This window comes from Jaculus jaculus, chromosome 6 (genome assembly GCF_020740685.1).
Source record: "Jaculus jaculus isolate mJacJac1 chromosome 6, mJacJac1.mat.Y.cur, whole genome shotgun sequence".
In the NCBI taxonomy this organism is placed as follows: domain Eukaryota; kingdom Metazoa; phylum Chordata; class Mammalia; order Rodentia; family Dipodidae; genus Jaculus; species Jaculus jaculus.
Window position 1 is genome coordinate 9,027,501 of NC_059107.1, and position 24,201 is coordinate 9,051,701.

General features: G+C 51.0%; 1 protein-coding gene and 1 pseudogene across 3 annotated transcripts; one reads left to right on the forward strand and one right to left on the reverse strand.

Moving 5' to 3' along the window:
* The first annotated feature begins 4,237 nt into the window (after positions 1 to 4,237).
* Sap30l (SAP30 like) lies at positions 4,238 to 14,910 on the forward strand. Of its 3 annotated transcripts, XR_006637787.1 has the most exons (5): positions 4,246 to 4,548; positions 9,270 to 9,392; positions 11,672 to 11,770; positions 14,274 to 14,411; positions 14,538 to 14,675. XR_006637787.1 is itself a non-coding variant. In XM_004666532.2 (4 exons), the coding sequence occupies exons 1-4, from the start codon at positions 4,342 to 4,344 to the stop codon at positions 14,664 to 14,666; spliced, it is 558 nt and encodes a 185-aa protein (XP_004666589.1). In that variant the 5' UTR covers positions 4,272 to 4,341; the 3' UTR covers positions 14,667 to 14,910. The 3 variants fall into 3 exon arrangements, 2 of the variants coding, with proteins under 2 accessions (XP_045009295.1, XP_004666589.1); XM_004666532.2 differs by lacking the exon at positions 14,274 to 14,411 and having other exon boundaries at positions 4,272 to 4,548; positions 14,538 to 14,910; XM_045153360.1 differs by lacking the exons at positions 11,672 to 11,770; positions 14,274 to 14,411 and having other exon boundaries at positions 4,238 to 4,548; positions 14,538 to 14,910.
* A 1,707-nt stretch (positions 14,911 to 16,617) lies between these two features.
* LOC123461677 lies at positions 16,618 to 17,002 on the reverse strand (annotated as a pseudogene).
* Positions 17,003 to 24,201: the final 7,199 nt, after the last annotated feature.

Below are 24,201 nucleotides of genomic sequence, written 5' to 3' on the forward strand. Positions count from 1 at the left end.
ACTAAAGAAATGGGCCACCACACCTGATTGAGGTTTTTAAAATATATTTTTATTTAATATATTTTTAAGCAGAGAGAGAGAGAGAGAGAGAGAGATAATGGGTATTCCAGAACCTCTTGCCACTGCAAACAAACACCAGATGCACATGCCACTTTGTACATCTGGCTTTACATAGGCACTGGGGAATTGAACAGGATAAAGCAAAAGCCTAATTTTAGCCACTGACCCATCTCCACAGCCCCTAAAGTTTTAATTTTGCACTTTGACTATCAAGAAAGCAGTAACTCCTAAAGACATGGAAATATGCGGAACTACCTATGCAGAAAACTAATATGTGAGCAAATGAATAAGTAAATAAAAAATTTTTTTAAATGTTAAACTGAAAAAACAAAATTATCTTAAAATGTTAAAAACTTTCCAGTGCTAAGGGTGAAGGAGGTAGACACTGAGGACACTCAACACCTACCAAACCAGAGATCCAGAGGCTCCTAAGAGCCTATCACTGAAGTAGACTTAAAACGAACCCAACATGGCTCAGGGAATTTTGTAGAAGGGGCAGATTGCTAGAGGCACAAGTTTTCCACAGAGACATTGCCTCTCCCTCATAACTGACTGCTGCCCCCAAATTGCACAACCCACAATCCCCATAGGGTTGACCTGCATCCCCACTGAGGAAGACCACTGTGGAAAAGGGACAGGGAGGAGGGAAAGGATGGTACCACATGTATTGTCTACATAGTATGTCCATAACTAATAAAAATAAATTTAAAAATTTTTCCCAGTACTATACAAGAAAACCAGTAAAGACAACTAAAACTTTTTCTGAAAAAAAAAAAAAGATTCAGAATTTGAAAAATAAAAAAAGTAAATACTCTGGTTTCTCTCCAGATTATATAAATCTTTCACCTCCCTTAAAGTGTCAATTTATATATGAATTTAAAAAGGAGTATGTTCAGATTTCACTGCCACACCACCATCTATTTCAGGATAAATCCGAGTTCTTTCTACATATGTGAACATCAAGCCAAAGCTAATCATTACTTAACCTTTTATCAGTAACTTGGAGTGCATCGGGTCTACCCTGGGTTCCAGAGCACCTCTGTCCAGGTCAGCGGCACTTTCCTTGGCCAGCATCTCTTTGGCTGCTCATGTATACCCTGATTCCTTCCGATGCTTGCTCCACTGGGTGCTCCTTGGGCTGCCAAACTAACCCCAAACAGTGAATTTAATGTGTACGCAGAAACAAAAGCCACCTTCGCTTGCTCTGGGGGTGGGGTGGGGCGTCCAGCTTCTGCAGCAGCCTGTTTCTACACAGGGACGTCATGGTCTTCAGCCTGGCACCGCAGCACCTATGGAGGGCTCAGAGGCTGGTAAACATTCATGAATTCCTACCACGTGGTCGGCACTGATTTCTTTACCTGTCACAAACAACTCAATGCCTTCAACTCCTGCCTTCTGGAAAGAGGTCACTTCCATTAATTACTTTGTTCTGTTTTCTACTGTAAAAGCAAAACAACAAAAAAAGCTTATTATGGAAAATGTAGAAATAAAAAACTATTAACCATATTTCTATTGTCCAGAAATGACTACTATGTGTACTTCAAAGTATTCCTGATGCATAGTATTTTTAAAAAACATCGATGTTCAAATATATTTCATATGCATTTTTAAAATTTTTATTTATTTGAGAGAGAAAGAGAGAATGGGCACACCAGGGCCTCCTGCCACTGCAAATGAACTCCAGCAGCATGCGCCACCTTGTGCATCTGGCTTACGTGGGTCCTGGGGAATCAAACCGAGGTCCTTTGGCTTTGCAGGCAAACAAACGCCTTAACCGCTAAGCCATCTCTCCAGCCCCTCACATGCAATTTTATATTCCAGGGCTTTGTTGTTGTTGACACAGGGCCTCATATTGCCCAGGCTGGCCTCAAATTCACTGTCCTTGAGGATGACCTTGAACTCCTGATTCTTCTGCCTCCACCTCCCAAGTACTGGATTTGAGTCACCACGCCCAGAATATCCTGCAAGTTTTAGTCGACATAAAGAAAAGTGGGAGATGGCGCTTGCTTGCAAAGCCTGTCAGCCCAAGTTCCATTCCCCAGTACACATATAAAGCCAGATGCACAAAGTGGTGCTTGCATCTGGAGTTTAAGAGGCTCTGGTGAGCCCACTCCCTCTGTCTTCTCTCTCAACTTGCAAATAAATAAGTAAAAACATTTTAAAAAAAAAAAAAAAGGACGCATGTTTCCAACCCATCAATCTTTGCTGAAAGAGCAGATGGTGAATTTAACACACACACACACACACACACACACACACACACACACGCGGAAATTACTTTGTATACTGGTTGGACATCTCATTCTGAAGATGTTAAGTGCTTAATTAACCACTTCCCTTTTGGAACTTGTAGATTATTCTGACTACAGACAATCTCATAGCCGGCATCCTGAGCTTGTTTGTTGTACGACCTTCACATGCGCCAGCCAGGTTCCCTGACACGGAGCTCTATCTAGCCCCAGTCCCCACTGTGTGCTGAAATTTTTCTCTCATAGACGAATTTCCTATCGTGACTCACGTAAAATTAGGTTTAGGCCACTGAGGGGAAATTAAGAGCAGAAGGCAATTGATTCTAAATACAGAAACTGGTAGATTTTTCTTTTTTCAGCAGGATATAAACAGGCTGCTCCTTCGGGGGTCCAGTTCCGGACATGCATACCGGTCACCTAGCCCTCTCTCCCTAAGTGGCTGGACGACCCTGAGCTAGATGCAAAGCTACCCAGTTTGGGGATGGGGGGGGTGGCTGACTGGTGTTTTAAGATCCCCAAGGGCCCTTCCGGGAAGGTGAGGTGGCACCGTAGACCTGGCAGGGTGCGGTGACCTCGCCAATAGCCGGGAAGGCTTCAAGCAACACACCTACAGATCATCGCTCGGGGGAAGAGGCAGCAAACAGCCCCTCCCCATGTCGCAGATCGCCCCACGGACGCCCACCCAAGCCTTCCTCCCTCGCCTCCGCACCCAGCAGAGCTTCCCAGGGAAGGGTCACCCTGGCCCCGGGGTCTCTTCTACCCTCCCCTCCCTCTTCAGGGCGTGCGGTCCGCGCTGGTCCCCAAAGCACAGTCTAGGGGAGATGGGGGGCTCTCAGCCGCGGCGACCCCATCGGACCCCGAAGTCTCCTCTGCGTCTCTCCAAACCTAGCTGCACCCGGCTGCCCGGTGCCCCGCCGCCACACCGGCTTTCGGTCCGGTCTCACCCTCCCTGCCTCCACCGCTCGGGTAATGCCGGCCTCGGGTCCGGGGGCTTCGGTCTGGGGCAGTCCGTTCCTCGGACGACACTCCCGCACCCACTGCGGACCCCTTCCCACGTCGCCGCCCGAAGCCTGTCCCTCTGCGCTCCCGCCCGCATCAGCCCGAGGACGCGATCTCCCGGCCCCAGGATCCGTCCCTCCATCCCGCCAGACCCCCCAGCTCACCATCCCGAAGGAGAGCCGGAGGGCACGCGGGGGACCCCGCTGCCCGACCCTGGCCCGGGAAACTCTTCTCTCCCTCTCGCACTTTCTCTACTTTGAACCCATCCCAGCAGAGTCCAGGAAGTAGCCTGGCACCGGCGACCGGCAGCAGGAGCGTCCAATAAGAAGGCTCAGCGGTGGCGACGGCCCCGCCTCCAGAACGCGGACAGCCAATGACTGCGCGGAGGCGGGACTTCCGCCCGGCCGAGGCGGGCGGGGCGGCGGGGAGGGAAGCGCACTGTTGTGGTGCGGCGCGTCGGGCGGGCGGCGGCCGGGCGGCCCTGGGGCTGCTGCGGCGGCGGCGGCGGCGGCGGGACACGGGGCGCCGCCGAGCGGCTGAGGGCTGGAGCGGGCCGGGCGCGACGCGGGAGCCGGAACGCCGCGGGTTCGAGGCCGCGTCAACCCCCTCCTACTCCCCTCCGGAGGAGAGCTGCCGAGCGGCGAGTTTGCTCGGCCACCGAAAGAAGGCGGGAGCCGGCGGGGGCCTCGGAAGCTCGCGGGGCGGCCGGGCTCGGAGTCCCCGAGGAGCCGCCGCGGCTCGGGGAGGAGGGACAAGGGGGACCCCCACGGTGCAAGACACCGGGAGTGACCGGCCCTCCCCCGGCGGGGCCCGGATCCGTGCGCGTTGACCCCCGGGCCTCCATCGGAGAGGTGGCGGCGCTCCCGGGCGGAACGGCCGGGCCTCGGGGCGCCGAGCGGGCATCGCTGGCTCGGCTGCGGACGGACGCGGGGAGTCGGCGCGCTGGGTTCTCGGCGGCCTGCCCCGTGAGGAGTGCGGCCGCGGAGTGGCCTACCGGGGCCCTCTCCCGGAGGGGCCGGCCCGGGGCGGGGAGATGAACGGCTTCAGCACGGAGGAGGACAGCCGCGAAGGGCCCCCAGCCGTCCCCGCCGCCGCCGCCGCCGCCCCGGGCTACGGCCAGAGCTGCTGCCTCATCGCGGACGGCGAGCGCTGCGTCCGGCCCGCGGGCAACGCCTCCTTCAGCAAGAGGGTCCAGAAGAGCATCTCGCAGAAGAAACTCAAGCTGGACATCGACAAGAGCGTGAGTGCCCGAGGGGGGCCCAGGGCCGCGATCGCGATTCTGCACGCCTTCCCCCCACCGCCACCCCGCGCCGGGCCTCGCCTTGCCGCCCTGCGGGGAGCCGGACTCGCGGTCAAGGCCGTCCGCCCGCCCCCACCGCCACCCTCCGAGCCCGCGGGGTGCGGTGGGGACGCCCGGCAACTCTCCCTGCCTGGGAAGCTTTGCCTTCGACTTAGAGCAGCTCTCGAGAGATGGGTGACTTTTTCTGTCCCCCACCCCCGTAGGAGCTGGCATGGGGGAGCTGGGAGGGGCACGAAAGGACCCTGGGGCTCTCCGGCGACTTCTTCCTCCCTCGGGGCAGCCTGGATCACTCCTGCAGACCCGGAAAGGAGACAGTGACTTCCCTGTCTCCCGGGCCTCTTCGGTAGCGAGTCACGACGGAGCTAGCTTTGCAGGCAGCCATAGGAATGAGTTTTTTCCTGGGATGTGGCAGAAAATAAGGCCAAGGTCTTGGGAGATGACTCTTGGAATGAGATGTGAGTGGAGCAGGAAAATCCATTTTCTTAAGGAGCTACGTCTTTGGAAATGCGGAGGTGGGAAGGCGGAGATTTAAAATGAATGGGATTGCCCTGTGCTTTGTGACTAATCATAGAAAAGTTCCTGCGTGATTTTTTTTTTTTTTTTTTTTTTTTTTTTTTTTTTTTTTACCGCTTATGGTTAGCAGTTCTTGAAGATGTGTCTGTTGTCAGCTGATGAAGAACTTTTCAGTTCGACATCTGTCGCCTGCAAGCCTTAAGTGACAGCTTCAGGATGAGGACTTGACACAAAGTTAAGGGATAATTAATATTCAGACAGGCTAAGAGCTTAGGTGGTTACTGTCCATTTTTGGGGGGGAACCAAAATTTCTTCAGAGTTAGGGAAATTAGACATTGGCTATTAACTGAAAGGGGAGCCCATCTTTCTGCTGCTGAATTTATAGCAGGAACAGGCCAGGAGTAGGGATTGATGGTGTCAGGTGCACACAGCACTTAAAAGGCTGCCTAAACCAGGTGAGGTGGTGCACGCCATTAATCCCAGCACTCTGCAGGCAGAAGTAGCAGGATTCCTGTGAACTCAAGGTCACTCTGAGACGACATAGGGAATTCCAGGTCAGCCTGGGCTAGAGCAAGACCCTATCTTGGGGGAAAAAAGAAAAAGGAAAAAAAAAAAAACACCAAAAAGCTACCTAATTTCCTAAACCCATTACCTGATTCTTTCAACTCTACAAGTCTTCTAGGCTTTTCCTTCCTACCCTCAGTTTTATTTGGTTAACCAGTATAATCCATTTGTAGCTCCTGTGTGAAAAGGTGCATTTAGCCAGGTGTGCGCACGCCTTTAATCCCAGCACTTCAGAGGCAGAGGTAGGAGGATCTCCGTGAGTTCGACGCCACCCTGAGACTACATAGTGAATTCCAAATCAGCCTGAGCTAGAGTGAGACTACCTGGGGAGGGGGGGAGGTGCATTTATTTATTTATTTGCAAGCAGGGAAAAGGGGGGAATGGGCACACCAGGGGCTCTTAAGCACTGCAAGTGAACTCCAGATGCTTGCACCACTTTAAGCAACTGGATTTATGTGGGTACCCAGGGCATCAACTTTGCAAGTGCCTTTAACTGCTGAGCCATCTCTCCAGCCCTGAAAGGTACTGTTTTTAAATGATTGAGGCTTTCTTACTGCAAATCTCTATATGAATGAATTTCATCTGGAGCAAAAACTAGGCACCAAGGTGGCCCTGTTAGTTACATGTTGAAGTGAAATAGGAATTCTAAGATAGCCATGAATTTGTCCACTTGGAAACAGTGCCTGCCTCCTGTGGGAGGTGCTAGCAGCCTCACCGTGAGCAGTCCTTTTCAACCGTGAATGCCCGCACACCTGCACTTTACTCTTGCAAGAGATATTCCCTTGGCGGCACTCAAAGCCGGGCCAAGCTACACGCATCATCTCACACACACCATCCTGGAAGACTAGCCATGCCTAGTGGTAGCATCCCAAGATCTTGCTATAGCTCAGGCTGGCCTTGAACTCACAACGACCCTCCTACCTCAACCTCCCGAGTGCTGGGATTAAAGATGTGTGCCACCATCCTGGCTGGCCTTTTTTTTTTTTCCCCTTGAGGTAAGGTCTTCTGTAGTTCAGCCTGCCTGGAACTCACCCTGCAGCCCAGGCTGGCGTCTCACTCATGTGCTCCTCCTACCTCAGTCTCCAAAGTGCTGGGATTAAAAGGCGTATACCACTACACCTGGCCTATGGAATCACTATTTCTGGAAGTTCTATTTCATTTCACAGGCTTGGCAGGAATTCAGTTCCAACTAACTACTATGTTACAATAAGTTTTGCCTGTTGTAGCAAGTTAAACAACCATGGGGAGCTGCTGATCCCACTCCTTCCTTACCTGCAAAGGGTTATACTGGTTACTGAATCAAACAGGGCAGGAAGGAAAAGCCCAGCAGGGGGGATGAGGTCCTTATTTACTAGGCGAGAGTGCTTACGGAGTGGTCATTGGCTGTCTTATGGAAGGATCTAGTGGAGAACCTTGTTTCGGTTTATGGAGGTAGGGTCTCACTCTAGCTCTGGGACTCAGTGTGCAGCCTCAGGGCGGCCTAGAACTCACAGCAGTCCTCCTACCTCTGCCTCCCAAGTGCTGCTGGGATTAAAGGCGTGTGTCACAATGCCCCGCTTAGAAAACCTTTTTAAAAGATTTTTTTTTAAGCTATTTGTATATGTGCGGATGCACACATGCACCAGGGTCTCTCTCCACTGCAAACTCACCAGATGCATGTACCACTTTTGTGCCTGGCTGTATGTGGGTACTGGGGAATTGAACCTAAACCAGCAGGCTTTGCAAGCAAGTGCCTTTAACCTCTGAGCCATCACCCCAGCCCAAGAACCTTTCTAAATAACAGCACCAAAGCCATCTCAGGCAGGTTAGGTCCCTTTATTATTATTATTGGAAGTTCTCTGTGATTTATTAAGATATAACACACTTTTGGGGAAAAAGTGGAAGTTGAGAGGAGATAAAGGACAAGACGGGGGGAGGGCGTGTATCACGGGCTGGAAGGCCTGTGGACTGGGTCATCCTGTCCCTCACGAATGTGTGTCTTCCCTTCACCTTCTAGTAAGTGAGATGGGACAGGGGTCTCGTGATAGTGATGGCTAAGTTCTCTTTCAGGATTCTAGTGTCAGGACCTGATGTCACCTGTGTTTGTCACTGTGCCCTTCAGGAACACCTTGATCTGAGACTGCACACCTGCCTTGCCAACCCAAGTACCAGCTGCCTTTCGGGGCTCCTGGATAAAATCACATTCTATAATCCATACATGACCTAGGAGGTCTTCTTTGGGACAGTGGCACACATGTGTCTGAAAGCTCATTGGCAGAGTGGGACATGGCAAAGTTCTCTCAGCTTGTAACTACCTAAGTGGTGGCTCTCACTGGCCTAAGCTGCTTTCAAACACAAGGCTGCCTGTATTGATTCATCAGCACTTATTGAGTGCTTGCTATGTGCAGGACTCCTTCACAGTATTCACTTAGAACCACCCATGGCTCACTAAGTCTACCACACAAAAGTCACAACTCATCCGAATAAACAGTTTTCATTATTCCCTTCCATAAGAAGGCCTGAATTCATTGATCGCGATTTCCTGTCAGCTTTCATCTTCAGGGATTTAAGGAATAAACTCCAATTCAGATGTCTCTGCAGAACATTTGTGCAACATCTGTTTCAGTATCAACAATCCTGAGTCATTTACCCGGGATGAGGTTTGCGAACAGCTCCTCCAGGCAGCTGTGGCACTTCGATTCCTAACTAAAAACACATTCTTCACATTGTAGCTGCTGTTGGCACCTTTGCCCACTAATATACCTCCAACCTTTATTAGAAACTTAGTGGTAATATCCACTCTCTTTTATGTGGTTCCAGTTTGTGAGAATTCCAACTCTCTCCACTTCTCTATGGGTCAGATACAAGGTGATGCAAGAATTATGAGTGGGCTGGCCGGGCACACGCTTCTAGTCCTAGCAGAGGTTAGGAGGGTTACTCTGAATTTAAGGCTAGTCTGGGACTACAGAGTGAGTTCCAGATCAACCTCGGCTAGAGTAAGACTCTACCTCGGAGAAGAAAAAAAAAGAAAAAGAATTACAGATGGGAGTAAGTTCTGAGTTCGCCTGCAGGAGAGCTGTTATTAGTGTAGGATGAGGTGTCCCAACAGCATCGCCACCGTCCCTGCATGCGGCCCCGCCAGGTCTTCTGAAAGTACGACACCACTGTGTTCAGAGCCCCTCGTGCTCCCAAACGCTGTGCACCGCGCAGGCAGTCACCGCACACCAGCGGCCTTGCCAGGCACCGTGGTGGCCAGCGCTCTTCCGTGCGCAGCGCTTCTTGGTGCACAAACCTGCCCTGCTCCCTTTGTAACCATCGCTTTGCTCTTTGGACACTTGGTTTGTGATACATGATGCGGTGTTACTGGATGTGTGTGTGTGTGTGTGTGTGTGTAGTGTTCAGGATCATGCTCAGCACTCATGCATGTTCAGCAAGGACTCTGACATGGAGTAACCCCCAGCCTCCGAGTATTTCTGTATTTCTAAGCCAGGAGCCATGGCCTGCTTCTCTCTCTACCACCCCCAGAGCCTTGCATAAAAGAGCCTCATGACGTCACAGGTACCTGTTTGGTAAGAGCAAATCTGACTTTATTTTCTTCCCTTCAGGTAAGGCACCTGTATATCTGTGATTTCCACAAAAATTTCATCCAGAGTGTCCGAAATAAAAGGAAGAGGAAGACAAGTGATGATGGTGGAGATTCTCCTGAGCACGACGCTGACATTCCTGAGGTAAAGCCTGAGAGCCAGCAGAGAAAGCCAGGGGCATGCGTCTGGAGCCTCCCTTCCCCTCTTCTAGCCTGAGGAAGCTAGAAGAAGGGGTTCTGATCCCAGTTCTCCCTCTGGCCTGCTCTGTTTTTGTGCTAACAAGTAATTTTAGTCCCCTTTGTTTTGTTGTGGTTTACTTGGTAAGTGAGTTCTAGACTTTTACAACTGTTGACTCTGAGCCTGGAGATTTAACCGGCCACCCTGTCCATCCCCTTCCAGACAGGTGTGGGTCCCTGTGTCCCAGGCAGAGTTAGGGGCTCTGATAATACTTTTTCCAATAGACCCTGACATCTTACTGCAAAAACCTGAGCAGTGCTTAACCTTAATAATGTTAGCTTTTTAAAAACCTTGTTCTTGTGCTTAGAGTTAGGCATGAGCATATATAATCGAAGGCAGTCTCTTCCCTTCTCTTTTCTGGCCTGTAAGGTCCAAGTTGTCAGTGTGTACCTATATGATTTTCTCTCATACTTTAACTCCATGACTGCTGGCCAAGGCTTGTTGTCCAGGAAGCACCCCAAAGTTACTAAGACTGAGCTGGAGTTTCTCAGCCCAGTACAATTGACCTTCTGCAGACTGTCCCAAGTGTTGAGGGTGGTAACAACACCCCTGGCCTCTGGCCTTAGCTGCCACTGTACCACCACCTGAGTCTCAACAACCAAAGGCTGTCTCCAGTGGGGTAAAGGATGTGGCTCAGTTCATAGTGTGCCTGCCTAGCAAGCACAGTGCCCTAAGCTCAGCCACCAGCACCATATGAACCAGGCATTGTGGCACGTGCCTGTAACCCCAGCACTCAGGAAACAGGGTCAGGAGGATCCGAAGTTGAAGGTTATCCTCGCCTACATAGTGAGTTCAAGGCCAACTTGTGCCCCTTGAGATCCTGCCTTTAAAATAACATTTCCAGACATTGTCACATGTCCTCTAGGCCTTGCTCTGAAAATGCTTCTGGGCTAAGGAGCCCTGCATGAAGCCATGAGCCCTAGGTCTTACCCAAAGGGTGCCTTTCCCTGGGTGCCAGCATGCTGGATGAGGATTCAGGAAGGAATTGTGGGTTTTCCTTCTAAATTCTTTTCACTTAAGACTGAGCAAAAGAGGAACCATCATAGTGTACACTGCATATTTGGCACATGAATATTTCATGAGGCCACTGCCTGCTCGGGCTCAGCGTGAGTGTGACTGCAGGAATAGGAAGGGTGGGCGGGCCTCGGCCTGCGGACGCGGAGGCAGCCTGGGAAAACGAAGCCCTGCCGCCCCGCGCCCTCTTCCCCAGCCCGCTTTACGGTACCTCTCTGTTGCCTTCAGTGTTACTGTGACTTTGTAAAGATGTATTCAGTTTCTAAATGCCAGTCATTTTAAGAAAGATTTTGAGGAATGTTTTGAAATGGACGGAGAACTTTGGTCCCTCATATTGATCATTCATTTTGTTTTTAAGTGCTCTCCACCTGCCTGAAGCAAGAACATCTCTTTTAGAGGCAGGTAAAGGCAGCCCATCTTTCTGGGCCTTCCATATTTCATGACTGTGTAGCTTTCCTCTTCCTCTGTTAGCTGGACAAAGAGATGGGGGGCCCTTCCCCTCTGTTATCCAGCCATCTGTAGAGACTCCCACCTGACTTGCGGACAGACAGGTGTCTGTTCACTGGGGAGCTTTCCGGTGGTCCCGGGACTGACACCTGAGGCTAAGCTAGGGAAGAAACACCCGAGCATCCGCTCTTGTCCCCCAGTGGCCTCGTGCCCTCCAGGTGCTGCCGGGCTCTAGCCCGATCTCCACACGTCCCTTGATTGCCTTCCTACCCCTCCCCCCGAGGTCCTGCAGCGCTGGCCTGCAGAGCTCAGCCTCGCTGTCGCAGGGTCACTGCTGCAACGCCCTGCTTCTCCCGGCCCCCAGCAGCCCCGTCCTCCTGCTGCAGCACCCTCCACGCCCGGCAGCTCCTCTGCCTCTCAGGACAGGCTGCTTCGCGTGTCCCCACACACTCCTCAGTGTTGCCCATGGCCTGAGCCCAGCTCCTCAGCTCCAGGTTTCCACGCTTGTCTTCTGCCCTCCTCCCGCTCTTCTCTTCGACCGTCCTCTCCTTCACCAGCCAGAACTCTTTCCACTGTTGTCTTTGTCCTTGCCAGTCACTTGTCTTAGGGAGACTATTTCTCAGACATCTTTTGTAGTGCCCTTCTCCTTCTAGGGTGTGCCGGGCACAGCGTGGGCTTGGCGAGTCGTGGCCGGCCAGGTGATGGAAGATGTCTCTCCTTTCTAGGTGGATCTGTTCCAGCTGCAGGTGAACACTCTACGGCGCTACAAACGGCACTACAAGCTGCAGACCAGACCAGGCTTCAATAAGGCCCAGCTAGCGGAAGTAGGTAGACGAGCATGAGAGACCGCATGCCTGTCTCAGGCCAGCTCACCCTCCCACAGCGCGTGTCTGCTCAGTGCGTCCCTCTGTCGCTATGGAAGCAAGTCTGCCCCCTCTTTTTCATAAGATGCAGAACCTCACAACTTCATACCTGGAATAGAAACATGGCTTTGCCATCCCACAGCAAGCTGGCGGTGGAAAGCACCTGGGATCTCAGGCCTCCTCTTTCTAAATCCCGAGTAGTCTTCATGTTATAATTTGTTTCAGCTTTTTTCTTTCAATATTCTTTTCTTTTAAAAATATATTTATTTACTTATTTATTTGAGTTTATTTGAGAGAAAAAGATACACTAGGAGAGTGTCAGGGTCTCTTGCCACTGCAAATGAATTCCAAATGCATGCGCCACTTTGTGCATCTGGCTTTATGTGGGTACTGAGGAATTGAACCTGGTCCAGCAGATGTTGCAAGCAAGTGCCTTTAACCATTAAGCCACCTTCCCAGCTGTGTTTTGCAATGTTCTTAATAGATGCACTCCTTTCTTCACATCAGGTTTGTCAGGCTAATCATCCCCAAAGCCTTTGTTTCTTGTGTTTTGTGGTCCCACTTCCTTCCCCTCACGTGCTATGGATCATACCCAGGACCTCTAGTACATGATAAGCAAGTACTGCTTTCACTGAGCTATTCTCCCTGTCCCCCACAATCTTGGTTAATGTTCTACAGGACCAGTTTTTCTTTCATTCCCCTACCTTTCCTTGACTTCTGGTGTTGAAAATGAAAGTTTTATTATGCCACCCAAGAACCTTTCTACATTCTTAACACAGGTTGAAAGGAGAAGTTCTCCCTTGGCATCTTCTCTCCCTCCCTGTCTCCCTCTCTTGGGTGTGTGCGTGATGGGAGCTAAGCTGCTGGGCCCAAGTGATCTCCTTCCTCAGCCTCCTGAGTAGTCTTGACTCCAGAAAATACTGTGTTTGGCTTTCTCACCTGTCCTATTGTGTTTTCCTGCCTATTTTAGGATATTTGACAGGTGAAGCAAAGAAAACTACAACTAGAGGTTGTGTGCACGTGCTCCAGGGATTGTGTACACGCACAACCAGAGATTGTGTGCAGGCACAACCAGGGGTCGTGTGCAGGCACTCCAGGTCTCTTGCCAGTTGCACCACTTTTTGCATCTGGCTTACACGCATGGCCTAGAAATGGAACCAGGCTGGAAGGCTGTGCAAGCAAGTGCCTTTGGCCACTGGGCCACCTTTCTGGGCCCTAGTTCATTTTTGCTGTTTTTCAGTCCCAGTTGCCTCCATCCTTGGAGGCTCCCTGAAAAGTGCATGGCCTGCTTAGTGTGGGTCTGGGTCTGGGTCTTCCTTAAGAGATTGCTTACAATGTGTCATTCTTCTCCAGTTTTCTCTCACCAGTGTCCAGCAAAGACAGAAGCGTACAATCTCCATTGCTTGGAGATGACATTGTGTGCTCATTGACAGACAGAAGGAGGTCTGAGCAAGAAGAAGGGTGCATTCTCAGGCCTTAGATCGCAGAAGTGCCAGGGCCCTGGTCAGTGATGGGCTGTAATCAGGCCCAACCCCTTCAAGGGGCAGCTGCCTGCTGGCTAGTGGGAATCTTGGGGTCAGAAACATGTATTGATTATTTTTTGAGACAGGATCTCCTATAGCTAAGGCTGGCCTTGAACTCCTGATCCTCTGACCTCTGCTTCCTGAGGGCTGGAATTAGAGGTATGTGCTACCATGCTTAGCTGGTTTGATTGATTGATTGATTGACTGATTGGAGAGAGAGAGAATGGGCACACCAGGACCTCTTCCCATTGCAAATAAACACCAGATGCCACATTGTGCATTTGACTTTACATGAGTACTGGGGAATCGAACCAGGACTATCAGGTCTTGCGAGCAAGTGCATTTAACTGCTGAGCCATCTCTCCAGCTTCTAGCTAGAGTTTTTTTTTTTGTTTGTTTGTTTTTTTTTTGTCATGAACTGCATTATCTGTTGAGGCAGAGTCTTGCTCTGAGTCCAAGTTGACCTGGAACTCACTAGGTAGCCCACAGTGGTTCTTCTGCCTCACCCCTTCATGCTGGAGTTTTACAGGCTTGTGCCACAACGCCCAGCTTGACACAGGTTGTTGTTGTTGCTGTTAGCTCTTTGCGACAGGATCTTACTTCAGCTCAGGCTGGCCTCATACCTTAGCCTCTGGATTGCTGGGATTACAGGCGTGCACCACCATACATGTCTTGACACAGTTTTTTAAAGACTTTTTTTAAGCCAGGCATGGTAGTGCATGCCTTTAATCCCAGCACTTGGAAAGCAGAGGTAGGAGAATTACCATGAGTTCAAAGCCAGCCTGAGACTACATAGTGAATTCCAGGTCAGCCTGGGCTAGAGTGAAACACTACGTTGAAACAACCCCCACCCCACCCCCCCCTGCTGCCCCCCCCCAAAAAAATTTTTTTTTAGTCCACTGAGAAGCTTAGTGGTAATTGGCCATTCACGGCCATCTCAGCCCTTCTTCCATGCAGTGACTGAAGTCATGCCAGGGATGGCCAGCTGCTGTTAGTAGAGCCACACGTTGCTGGTTTCCTTGGCCAAGTACCCCTTTGAGAAGCATGGAACCAAAGTCCCTCAGCCGCTGGGGAAGAGGGTGAGCATGTTCCACGTCTTCCAGAAGATCTGCTTGGTGGCTGTCCTGGAGGCGGCTCCTGCTCCGCAGTGTGTGGTGTGGCCCTGATGGCAGTGTGATTTAAGGGACTGTGTTTTCCCCGTGCAGACCGTGAGCCGACACTTCAGGAACATCCCTGTGAACGAGAAGGAGACCCTGGCCTACTTCATCTACATGGTGAAGAGTAACAGGAGCAGACTGGACCAGAAGTCGGAGGGCAGCAAGCCGCTGGAGTGAGGCCGGCACCCGGGAGGACTGGGGTAGTGCTTGGCGCACAGCGGCGGCGGCGGCGGCCAAGCCCACAGACTGTCCGCTGGAAACAAAGTTTGAATGCTGGATTCTGTAAATCTCGTTGGTCAGGATCGTATTCTCATGATTCAGCATGTGTGTAAGAAGACCGCCTTTTATGATAACTGCGAGGACTGAAAACCCCTATCCTAAAAGGAATTAAAAGCAGTGTCTTGGAGTGTTTGGCAAAGCATTAAGGTAGTTTTTCTGGAACTGTGGGGTGTAGATGTTCGGCAGCCACAGACAGTAACCAGGCTCGCCACGCTCAGGACACAGCCCTGACACGTGAATGGTGGAGGCGTGGGGGGGGCCAAGGCGGGGCTCGCACCCGCCCACTGCAGACACGGGCTTCCTGCTCTGTTGGTTTTTGGCAAATCATTTGACACTCTCTTGCCCTGAGACGTGTTTACGCTGTGTGGTCAGCACTCACTCACTCGGTTGGTTTAGCACTGTCTTAACAGTGCCAGCCTTGTAACATCTGCCTCACTGTCCCCTTGCTGAGGCCTGCCCTTCTGTTGTCACCCTTCCCTGCTGGGGTGGGGAGGAGGGCTTTGGCCGCACCAACAAAGGGTTCAGGGCAGCTGATGTACAAAACCATCTGTTGACATTCTAGAAACTGATGGAAAGATACAGGTGGGGTGTGCTGTGCATGCCTGCCGTCCCATCTAAGGAGGTAGAGGCAGCCTGGGCTATGCACCAAGACCCTATGTTAAAAACAAAAAACACAAAAAAAACTTCCCAGGAAGGCCCTCTGGGTTGAGCCATGTGCTATGACCCAGCTTGCTCCTGTCAGTGCTTAGTCAGATGACAGTGCCAGTCCCAAGTGCCCAAGCCCAGGTTCCTGCTCAGTTCTCCACTGGGGAAGACAGCCCAGCCCCCAGCCTGACTCAGCAGCAAAGGTCAGTGCTGTCAGGAGCCCGTTTGCTTAACAAATTTCCCACCCTCGGAGGGAGAGAGACTGCTAGAGTAAATCCTAAAGTATTAATGGCCCAATTTTCACTGTCCAGTCAGGCGCCTCTTTCTTACTGTGTCACGGAGCGTTCTGCGAACAGGGCTTTCTCTATCCAAAAGCATGCTTTTGTCAGTGTGTTGGAGCAGAAGGTATGGAGAGGCGGAGGGAGAAAAATAATGGATTTTGGAGTCTCAATTTTTTTTTTCCGAGGTAGGGTCTCGCTCTAGCTCAGGCTGACCTGGAATTCACTATGTATTCTCAGGGTGGCCTCAAACTCATGGTGATCCTCCTACCTCTGCCTCCCAAGTGCTGGGATTAAAGTCATGCGCCACCATGCCCTGCTGGAGTCTTAATTTCTGACCATTATAACATTATGATCAAAGGCATCATTTTTCCTACTCAGTGTAAAGCTTACATACAAAGAGGCAGCTGAGTCCTAGCCTGATAGTGTCATTGTCACCTAGACACTACCTGAGCACTGTCCGAAGTCGTAGCCGAGGCCACACGAGCAGGTGGAGTGGGTGAAGGTCTCCACACCAAGAATCACAGCACCTGGCTTCCTGTGCACCAGGGACAGGGCTGTAGTTGCCACTGGAATGCAGCCTGTTCTGCTGGGGCATAAGCGCTGTCCAGAGCTCAGCACATAGCAGATTGCAGCCTCGCAGACGCCCGTCAATGAAGGTGCCCAGTCTAACCTGGCTGTGAAGCAGGGAGGGTCCCTCCAGGCACCTTCAGTCGAGCAGACCCACTGCAGATGTGGAAACTGCCTCTGCTTAGTGACAGGGAACAGGAACGGCTGAGCAGGGCCAAAGGGGCCTTGAGGTCAGCCTGCCCCCTGAAAATGCCCGTATCTGACTAAGGAAGAAAATGTGTCTAAAGTGTGTGTGTGTGTGCGTGCACGCGTAAATAAGTTTTATTTTTGTTTGGAAAGCCAGCCAGTGTCCAGCCTCAGAACTTCTGGAACTGCTGCTCGGTGCCAGCAGCCTTGGAGACTGAGCCCATTGAAACGCACAGTCTTGCTCAGGGGCCGGCACTTGCCCGCTGTCACGATGTGGCCAATCTGCCCATCCCTGAAGCAAGGGGACGGGTTCCACAGACACCTTGTGGTGCTTCTTGAAGCAGTTGTACCTGTGGATGACAGTGGTCCTCTGCAACTTCATCTTGATGACCACACCAGACAGGATTCGCCCTCAGATGGAGGCATTTCTTGCCTATGTAGGTGCCTTCCATGGACTGGTGTCCTTGTAATGGGGGAGTTTGTCTTGGCCAGTTTCTCCCAGCAGCACTCTCGTTTTGGAAGGTGGTAGGCTCGCTCAGGCTGAATGTCTGCCATCTTCCCAGCAGGCTATGGGGCATGCTGGCTGCAAGGCTGTTTTCCCATAGAGAGGCTTACTATGACTCGACTTGAAAAGATGGGATTTGGGGGTCTCTGTCTATCCTGCAAGAGTCTGTTTCTAAGCAAAAGCTGGGGAAACATCTCACATCCAGCCACATGCTGTCATGAGACCTGTGTTCTCTCGCCTCTGAAGAAAGCTACCTTGGAAAAGAAGAGGCGAGGCTATGGGTGTCTTTTCAACCTACCACAGCAGACCAGGTGAGAGAGGAAATACAAAGCTATTTGAGCTTGGTTTTTCTCACGTCCAGCGTGGTCTGTCATCGGCACAGCGACCACCTCCGTCACTCTCTCCAGTCTGCTAGCTGTGGGTGGGAGCCTTTTGCCCATGACAGATTGAGAGCAGCGCACTTTGGGGACAGCAGGGCTCAGATTAGCTACTTGCACGTGTACCGTCTGTCCAAGCCTCCCACACTTCCCCCACCTGTGCCGTCTCAGCCCAGCTTTCTCCCCACTTGGTGCTCCTGGGTATAACTGGAATTCTGAATCCAGAGCGGGCACTGCCTCCTCACGTGGTCATCCTGTTCCTGCCTCTATTCCAGCCTGCTGTGGACAGCTAGCTCTTCTTCCACTGTATCTGCAGGCTGTCACCCAGAAACATTAATAATCCTACCATTCTGCCATTCATGTTTGGCTGTAAGGTTTGTTTTTTTTTTTTAAACTAAACTTCTCATTTCAAGGAACAAAGTGTGGAAAAAAGATCAAACTGAGTATCACACAAGATTGCAAACCAAAGGATTCGATGAGGAACTTCACGTGCTAGCCAATCCTGTCCTAGCTAAGCTGTCACTGCTGGGTTCCCACAGAACAGATTCCAGTAAGGTTCACATGCAATGATTGCATCTGACCTTGGCATTTGGGCTGTTTATTTTGCAGGAACTTTCGGTTAATATCCTACTGGGCAACTGTCCAGTGTGGGTAAGAACTCACCCATTGCAGCAGCCTGGTCCTGGTGTGGTCCCAGTGAAGTGACCCCATGGATGAAATCCAAACACTGGGAAGGGTTTTAAATGATCTGGTCCCATCCCCCCACAGGTACCTGCACCTGTCCCACCTGACGACAGAGACCCCATTTCCCCTCCCCCCCCCACCCCCCAGACACCTGTCTGTAAACTTCCGGCTTCTCTGTGGTTTCCTTCTCCTCTTTTCCCTCTGGGGCCGACGTGGACAGTCACCTGGTAGAGCGCCTGATCCCAGCACCGCCCCGTGGCTCTGCGGGTGTCTGCTAGGACAACATTGCAGCAGCGTTCTGACCCCTTCAGTGCTGTCCCCTCAGCTCCTTGTTGGGGAGTGTTGGAGAAACCCTGTAGCCAGGTATGCTAACAGGCTCTCCAAAGGGCCCTGCAGAGACCTTCCTCCTGCGCCGGCCCCACGTCCCTTAGAAAAGCCTCAGCTGGCAGGGTTTACACAATACCATGGCTCTGCCCGGAGTTCAAAGAGTTCCAAGGTTGCTGAGGGCTCTGGCCTTTAGGCTCTGCTCATACCGTTTGGTGGAGAACACTGGAGAACTCTGTCTTGGTGTTGGACAGTCACTCGAGGTTGCTGTTTGTCCATTTGTAGGCAGGGGAAGTCCCATGAGGTCAGTCGAAGTCACATGGCGTTATGGGAACTGGCCTGTACTCCTCCTCGTCCATTTGCAGGGTGATTAGCAAACTATGGGGAGCGGCCCTCTCATTCTTCCCAAGGGCACTTGAGCTCTTGGGGACACGCTGACCTGGGCGGTTGCAGGTGAATGAGATGACTTTTGTGAGGTGGATGCTCAGGGAGAACAGGTCGAACCTCTGATTTCAGACCCTTACAGAAAATTCAGATGTTGATCTAGGCTCTGGGTCTGTCATCCTGGCCCCTGCTGAGGGGGGCAGAGAGACTGAGGGGCCAGTGAGCTAAAGGCCATGCCCTGGGAAGCAGGGGTGCCTTTCGTTGAATTGCAGACTTGCAATTGCAGAGTTTTAGGCCAGGAAGGGTGAGTGAAGTTGGTCTAATGCCTGAAATGGAACACAGCCTGGGGCCTAGAGACAGAGTCTCTGCCGTCAAGTTACAGCTCACACGTGGGAGCAGCCTTCTGCTCTGCTCAGGCGTCGACGTGCCTGCCGGGAACAGGCCACAGGGTCCCTGTCTGCATCCGAGGGTCCGCCATGCCCATCACTGTATTTTGGGGCATGGGATTTGTCCGTTTTAACTGCCTTGTTAAAAAGTAAGTGCCCTTCCACTCCAGGCCTCCTACTGTACTTGCTTCCTGCCAAATTGGGAGCTCATTCGTATTTTAATGTTGTATCTCTGGCTCTATACCGTTGCGAGCTCTCACTCTGGAGCCTCCTTAATACGTATGTGACTTCTCCTGTCGCCATGTCACACAGATGAGATGGCCCGACTTCAGTAAATGATTTGGATGAATGAGGCATGCTTTGTGAGTCCTTTTGAATTCTTTTTTGTTGTTTTGTTTTGTTTTCAGGGCAGGTCTCACTCTAGCCCAGGCTGACCTGGAATTCACTACGTAGTCTCTGGGTGGCCTTGAGCAAACAGTGATCCTCCTACCTCTGCTTCCAGAGTGCTGAGATTAAAGGCCACCACGCCCGGCCAAGATTCTCTATTAGAGCAGTGAGATAGAAGCAATACATCCTAACTCCAAAGTTTCAAACCACATGGATGGAAATGGGGGGAGGGGTTGTCTTCTCCTTGGGGGCTGGCGGTTTGAGACCAGGGCTCTGTAGCCCAGGTTGACCTCAAACTCATGGAAGTTCTCCTGACTGAACTTCTGAAGGCCGAGATCACAGATGTGCTCCAGACTCAACCTAAATAAAAAATTTCAAAGTCCTGTTTCTCCCCTGAATACCATCCCCTTCCTCTCTCATCCCACTCCCCTGGGAACGCAGGCAGGGACAGGCGTTCCAAGAGGAGCGTCTGGTGGGATGTTCACCCCAGCATTATGGAATTGACTGCTACAGAGGGGTAGGGAGGGAATTCTGATTCATGAGGGGTTGTTCCTGAAGTCTGCCATCATTTACAGGGTCCCCAAGTCCCTGCAGAAAGCAAAGGAAGTTGCAGTGTTGGCGGCATGCCATCCATGTGGGGCGTGGCACACGTACCTCCGTGTGCTCTTCCACCTGGCTCCCAGCCCTGCTTCTGTCCTTGAGCCCATCACACTAAGCCACAAACCATGGCTCTGTCCCCAGTCCTCCTGCGGGCTGTCTTCCTCTGCTGGTGACACTCTTTGGAGAATTCAAACATCTGTTTTAGTGAGATGATAAACCCACACCTGCATGTACCATGAGAACAGAAGTTTCACTAGGAACCAGGCACTTCAAAACAGGGCACTCCAGGACCAGTTATCAGCTTATTGCTGGTCTGGCATTTTTTGTTTGTTTGTTTGTTTATTTGAGAGTGACAGACAGAGAGAGACGGGGGGGGGGGGAAGGAATGGGTGCGCCAGGGCCTCCAGCCTCTGCAAACGAACTCCAGACGCATGCGCCCCCTTGTGCATCTGGGTAACATGGGACCTGGGGAACCGAGCCTCGAACCTTAGGCTTCACAGGCAAGAGCTTCACCGCTAAGCCATCTCTCCAGCCCAGGTCTAGCACTTTTGAAACTGTGGCACCTAGCCCTCCTCGTCCCCCATCGGAATCCCCTAAGCACCCTCCCCGCCACTGCTCCTTCCTTGACCCCATCCAGCACCCTCAGAAGAAGCTCAGTGGGACAGGGCAGACCATGCCTTTGATCTCAGCACTCAGGAAACAGAATTGGGAGTTCAAAGCCAGCCTCAGCTACATAGGGAGTTCGAGGACTGGGCTACATGAGACTCTGTCTCACCCCCAACACAGCTTCCTCCCCTCCACCACACACACACAGAATGAAAATCTCAGGACCAAATTCCAGAAGTAGGACTTTCTTTAAAAAAAAAAATTATTTGTTTTGTGTCTGTGCACCAGGACCTCTTGCTGCTGCTAATGAATACCAGAAACTTGTGCCAACTTTTGCATCCAGCTTTTGTAGGTGGCTTAGGTATTGAACCCAAGCCAACAACAAGCAAGATGAACCATCTTTCCAGCCTCCAAAAGTAGGACTTTACTTTTTAATTTTTTTTTCTGATTTATTTTTATTTATTTATGTAGTTATTAGAGGGAGAGAGAGTGTGTGTGAGAATGGGCATGCCAGGGCCTCTAGCCACTGCAAACAAACTCCAGATGCATGTGCCACCATGTGCATTTGGCTTACATAGGACCTGGAGAATTGAACCTGGGTCCTTAGGCTTTGCAGGCAAGTGCCTTAACTGCTAAGCCATGTCTCCAGCCCAACTTTCCTTTTGTTAATTTTTTTTTTTTTTTTGAGAGACAGAGATAGAGAGAGGGTCTGGCAGGGCCTCCTGCCACTGAAAATGAACTTCAGAGTCATATACTACTCTGTGTATCTGGCTTCACATGGGCACTGGTGAACAGACATAGATCATCAGGCTTTGCAAGCAAGTGCCTTCAACTGCTGTGCCATCTCTCCAGCACCAGAAGTAGGACTTTCTTAATCTCAATAAAATTGAAAAGTACCAACCTGTTCTGGCAGGGTCCCACTCTCAGGCAGGAGTGACTATCCTCAATTTCATCTGAAAACTTCTGCCAAGTTCCCATGAAATCTATTCAGTGAGACTCTTCTCTCAACTGGGGGCCCAGGGAACTACGCCTTTATGAAGTCTCCTTGGAAGTTATTTGCATATCCAAGTTTAGGGACCACTGAGTCCCACCAGAAGGCCCCGGTCAGGAAAGTAGCTGGCTTCAATAGCAGACAGCTCTAAAGTGCACAGACCTGAGACGTGTCACCCAGAGACACACACACTGCTAAGAAAAATCACCCAGGCTGCAGATGGAGCTCAACTGATAGAGGGCTTGCTTAGCATGTACAAAGCCCTGGGTTTGATCTCCCCAGGACAGCAGAAGCCAGGCACGGTTGTACACACCTGTCATCTTAGCACTCCAGAGGTGGGGGCAGGAGGATCGAGAGTTCCAGGTCATCATCAGCTGCACAGTGACTTCAAGGCCAGACTGGAATAAGTGAGACGAAAGAAAGAAAGAAAGGAGGAAGGGAAGGAGGGAGGAAAGAGGAAAAGAAGGAAGGGAAGGGAAGGAAGAAAGAAAGCTGGAGAGATGGCCTAGAGGTTAAGGCACTTGCCTGCAAAGCCTAAGGACCCATGTTTGATTCCCCAAGACTCATGTAAGCCAGATGAACAAAGGGGTATGTGTGTCTGGAGTTCAGCAGCAGCAGCTGAAGGCCCTGGCACCCATTCTCTCTCTCTCTCTCAAATAAATAAATAAAAATAGAGAAAAAAAATTTGAAAATAAAATAGTTTTAAAAAGAAAGAAGAGAAAGCCAGGCGTGGTGGTGCACACCTTTAATCCCAGAACTTGGGAGGCAGAGGTAGGAGGATTGCCATGAGTTTGAGGCCACCCTGAAACTCCATAGTGAATTCCAGGTCAGCCTGGGCTAGAGTGAGACCCTACCTTTAAAAAACAAAAAAAAACAAAAAAAAAAAAAAAAAGAAGAGAGAGAAAGAATAAAGAAAAAAGAGGGAGGGAGAAAAAGGGAAGGATGAAAGAAAGGAAGGAAAGAAGGAGAAAGAAAAAATAAGGAATGAAAGGGAGGGAAGGGAAAGAAAGGGGTAGAGAAAGAAAAAGAGCAAAAAGAAAAGTCACATCGAATGGCATCCCCCGAAAAATGCAGACAGAAAGTCGCTCCCCATTCCCGGCACGCTGCCTGGCACGTGGGCAGGACACTGACTGCCGCTTGAGGGCGCTGGTTCCCAGCAGGTGTCCGCAGTTGCCAGGGCAGCTTCCCCGCGTAGCACCCCCGGCGATCAAGCGCAGCACCTGTGAGTCGCCTCTTGCCGCTCCGGGTGCTTGTTCCTCTAGTCTCAGTACAACCCAATTACAGTAGGGCCTGCTACTACCCCACTTTATAGAGGTGTGGTGCATACCCAGAGAGGCTGTGGGGCTTGCTCAAAAACATCCCGAGTGCTGGGACTGCTTTCAGAATAGATACAAGGTTCAGCTGGCCCTGGGGACACGGTTGTGAACCCCGTTGGCAAAGAACTTGAGATTGCCACACTTTGAGTCAGCGCAGATGCCGGTCACCCTGTTCCCCATCAATGGGATTTGCTCCGTTTTAATGAGATTCCAAGAAGTCACTAAGACTCGAGTTAGGAAATTTAATAGGGTTTAGTGGAGGTTAACAAGGTCCATCCAACCTTCCAGCCAGGTTTTAACTCATGGGATCCCAAGAGCAATTAAGCAGCTCAGGAGTGCAAAAGACACCTGCATGATTTAATGGGGTTAATGAAACTGTCAGGGATTGGTGAAAGGGACAGCGCCGGAGCGTGCCGCTGCTAACAAGCCCATCTGCTCCAGGTCAACAGGCATTTGTGAACCAGCTGCCTGCCCTGACTTGTCCTGGGCACTGCGTGGGGAGCAAGCCAAGAGCAACATGCCAGCCATGGGCAGCCCTGGGCAGGGGGACTGCGTGTGACACCCTGTGCTTTCTGGATGTCGTCTAGACTACAATGAGCATGAATTATTTGCATCACTTTTTCTTTCTTTCTTTTTGTTGAGACAAGGTCTCTCTCGTGTGGCCCAGGCAGACCTGAACTTGCTCTGCAGTCAAAGATGACCTTGGAATTCTTTCTGATCCCCAGTGCTGGGATTGTGGGTGTGGGGGGGGGAGGTGCCATAACATGAAGGTTTTTGGCCAAGCCACTTTTTAAAAAAAAAAGTCTTCAAAGCAGGAACTTACTATTTTCTTGCATAGTTTAAGTTCTCTAGTCCTGAAAAAGAATAGGAAATAGAAAGAGGACTGGTGATATAGCTCATTTGGTAGACCGCTTGCCTACCATGCATGAAGTCCTGAGTTCTATGCCCAGCACCACATAAATCCAAGTGTGGCATTGAATGCCAGCAGTCCCAGCATGGGGGAGGTTAGAGGCAGGAGAATTAGAAGTTCAAGGCTATCCTCAGCTACATAGCAAGAATGAGTCCAGTCTGGGCTACAGGATCCCTGTCAAAAACAACAACAATAATAATAAATAAATAAATAAACAAACAGAACATGGTAAGAGAAGAAAGGCAAAAGTAATAACACAGGGCTGCCTACCATGAGTGAGGCCC

Coding starts and splice junctions, on each gene's coding strand:
- Sap30l (XM_004666532.2), top strand. CDS start 4,342: ATGAACGGCTTCAGCACGGAGGAGGACAGCCGCGAAGGGCCCCCAGCC. Junction 4,549..9,269: donor AGCTGGACATCGACAAGAGC/GTGAGTGCCCGA, acceptor TCTTCCCTTCAG/GTAAGGCACCTGTATATCTG. Junction 9,393..11,671: donor ACGACGCTGACATTCCTGAG/GTAAAGCCTGAG, acceptor TCTCCTTTCTAG/GTGGATCTGTTCCAGCTGCA.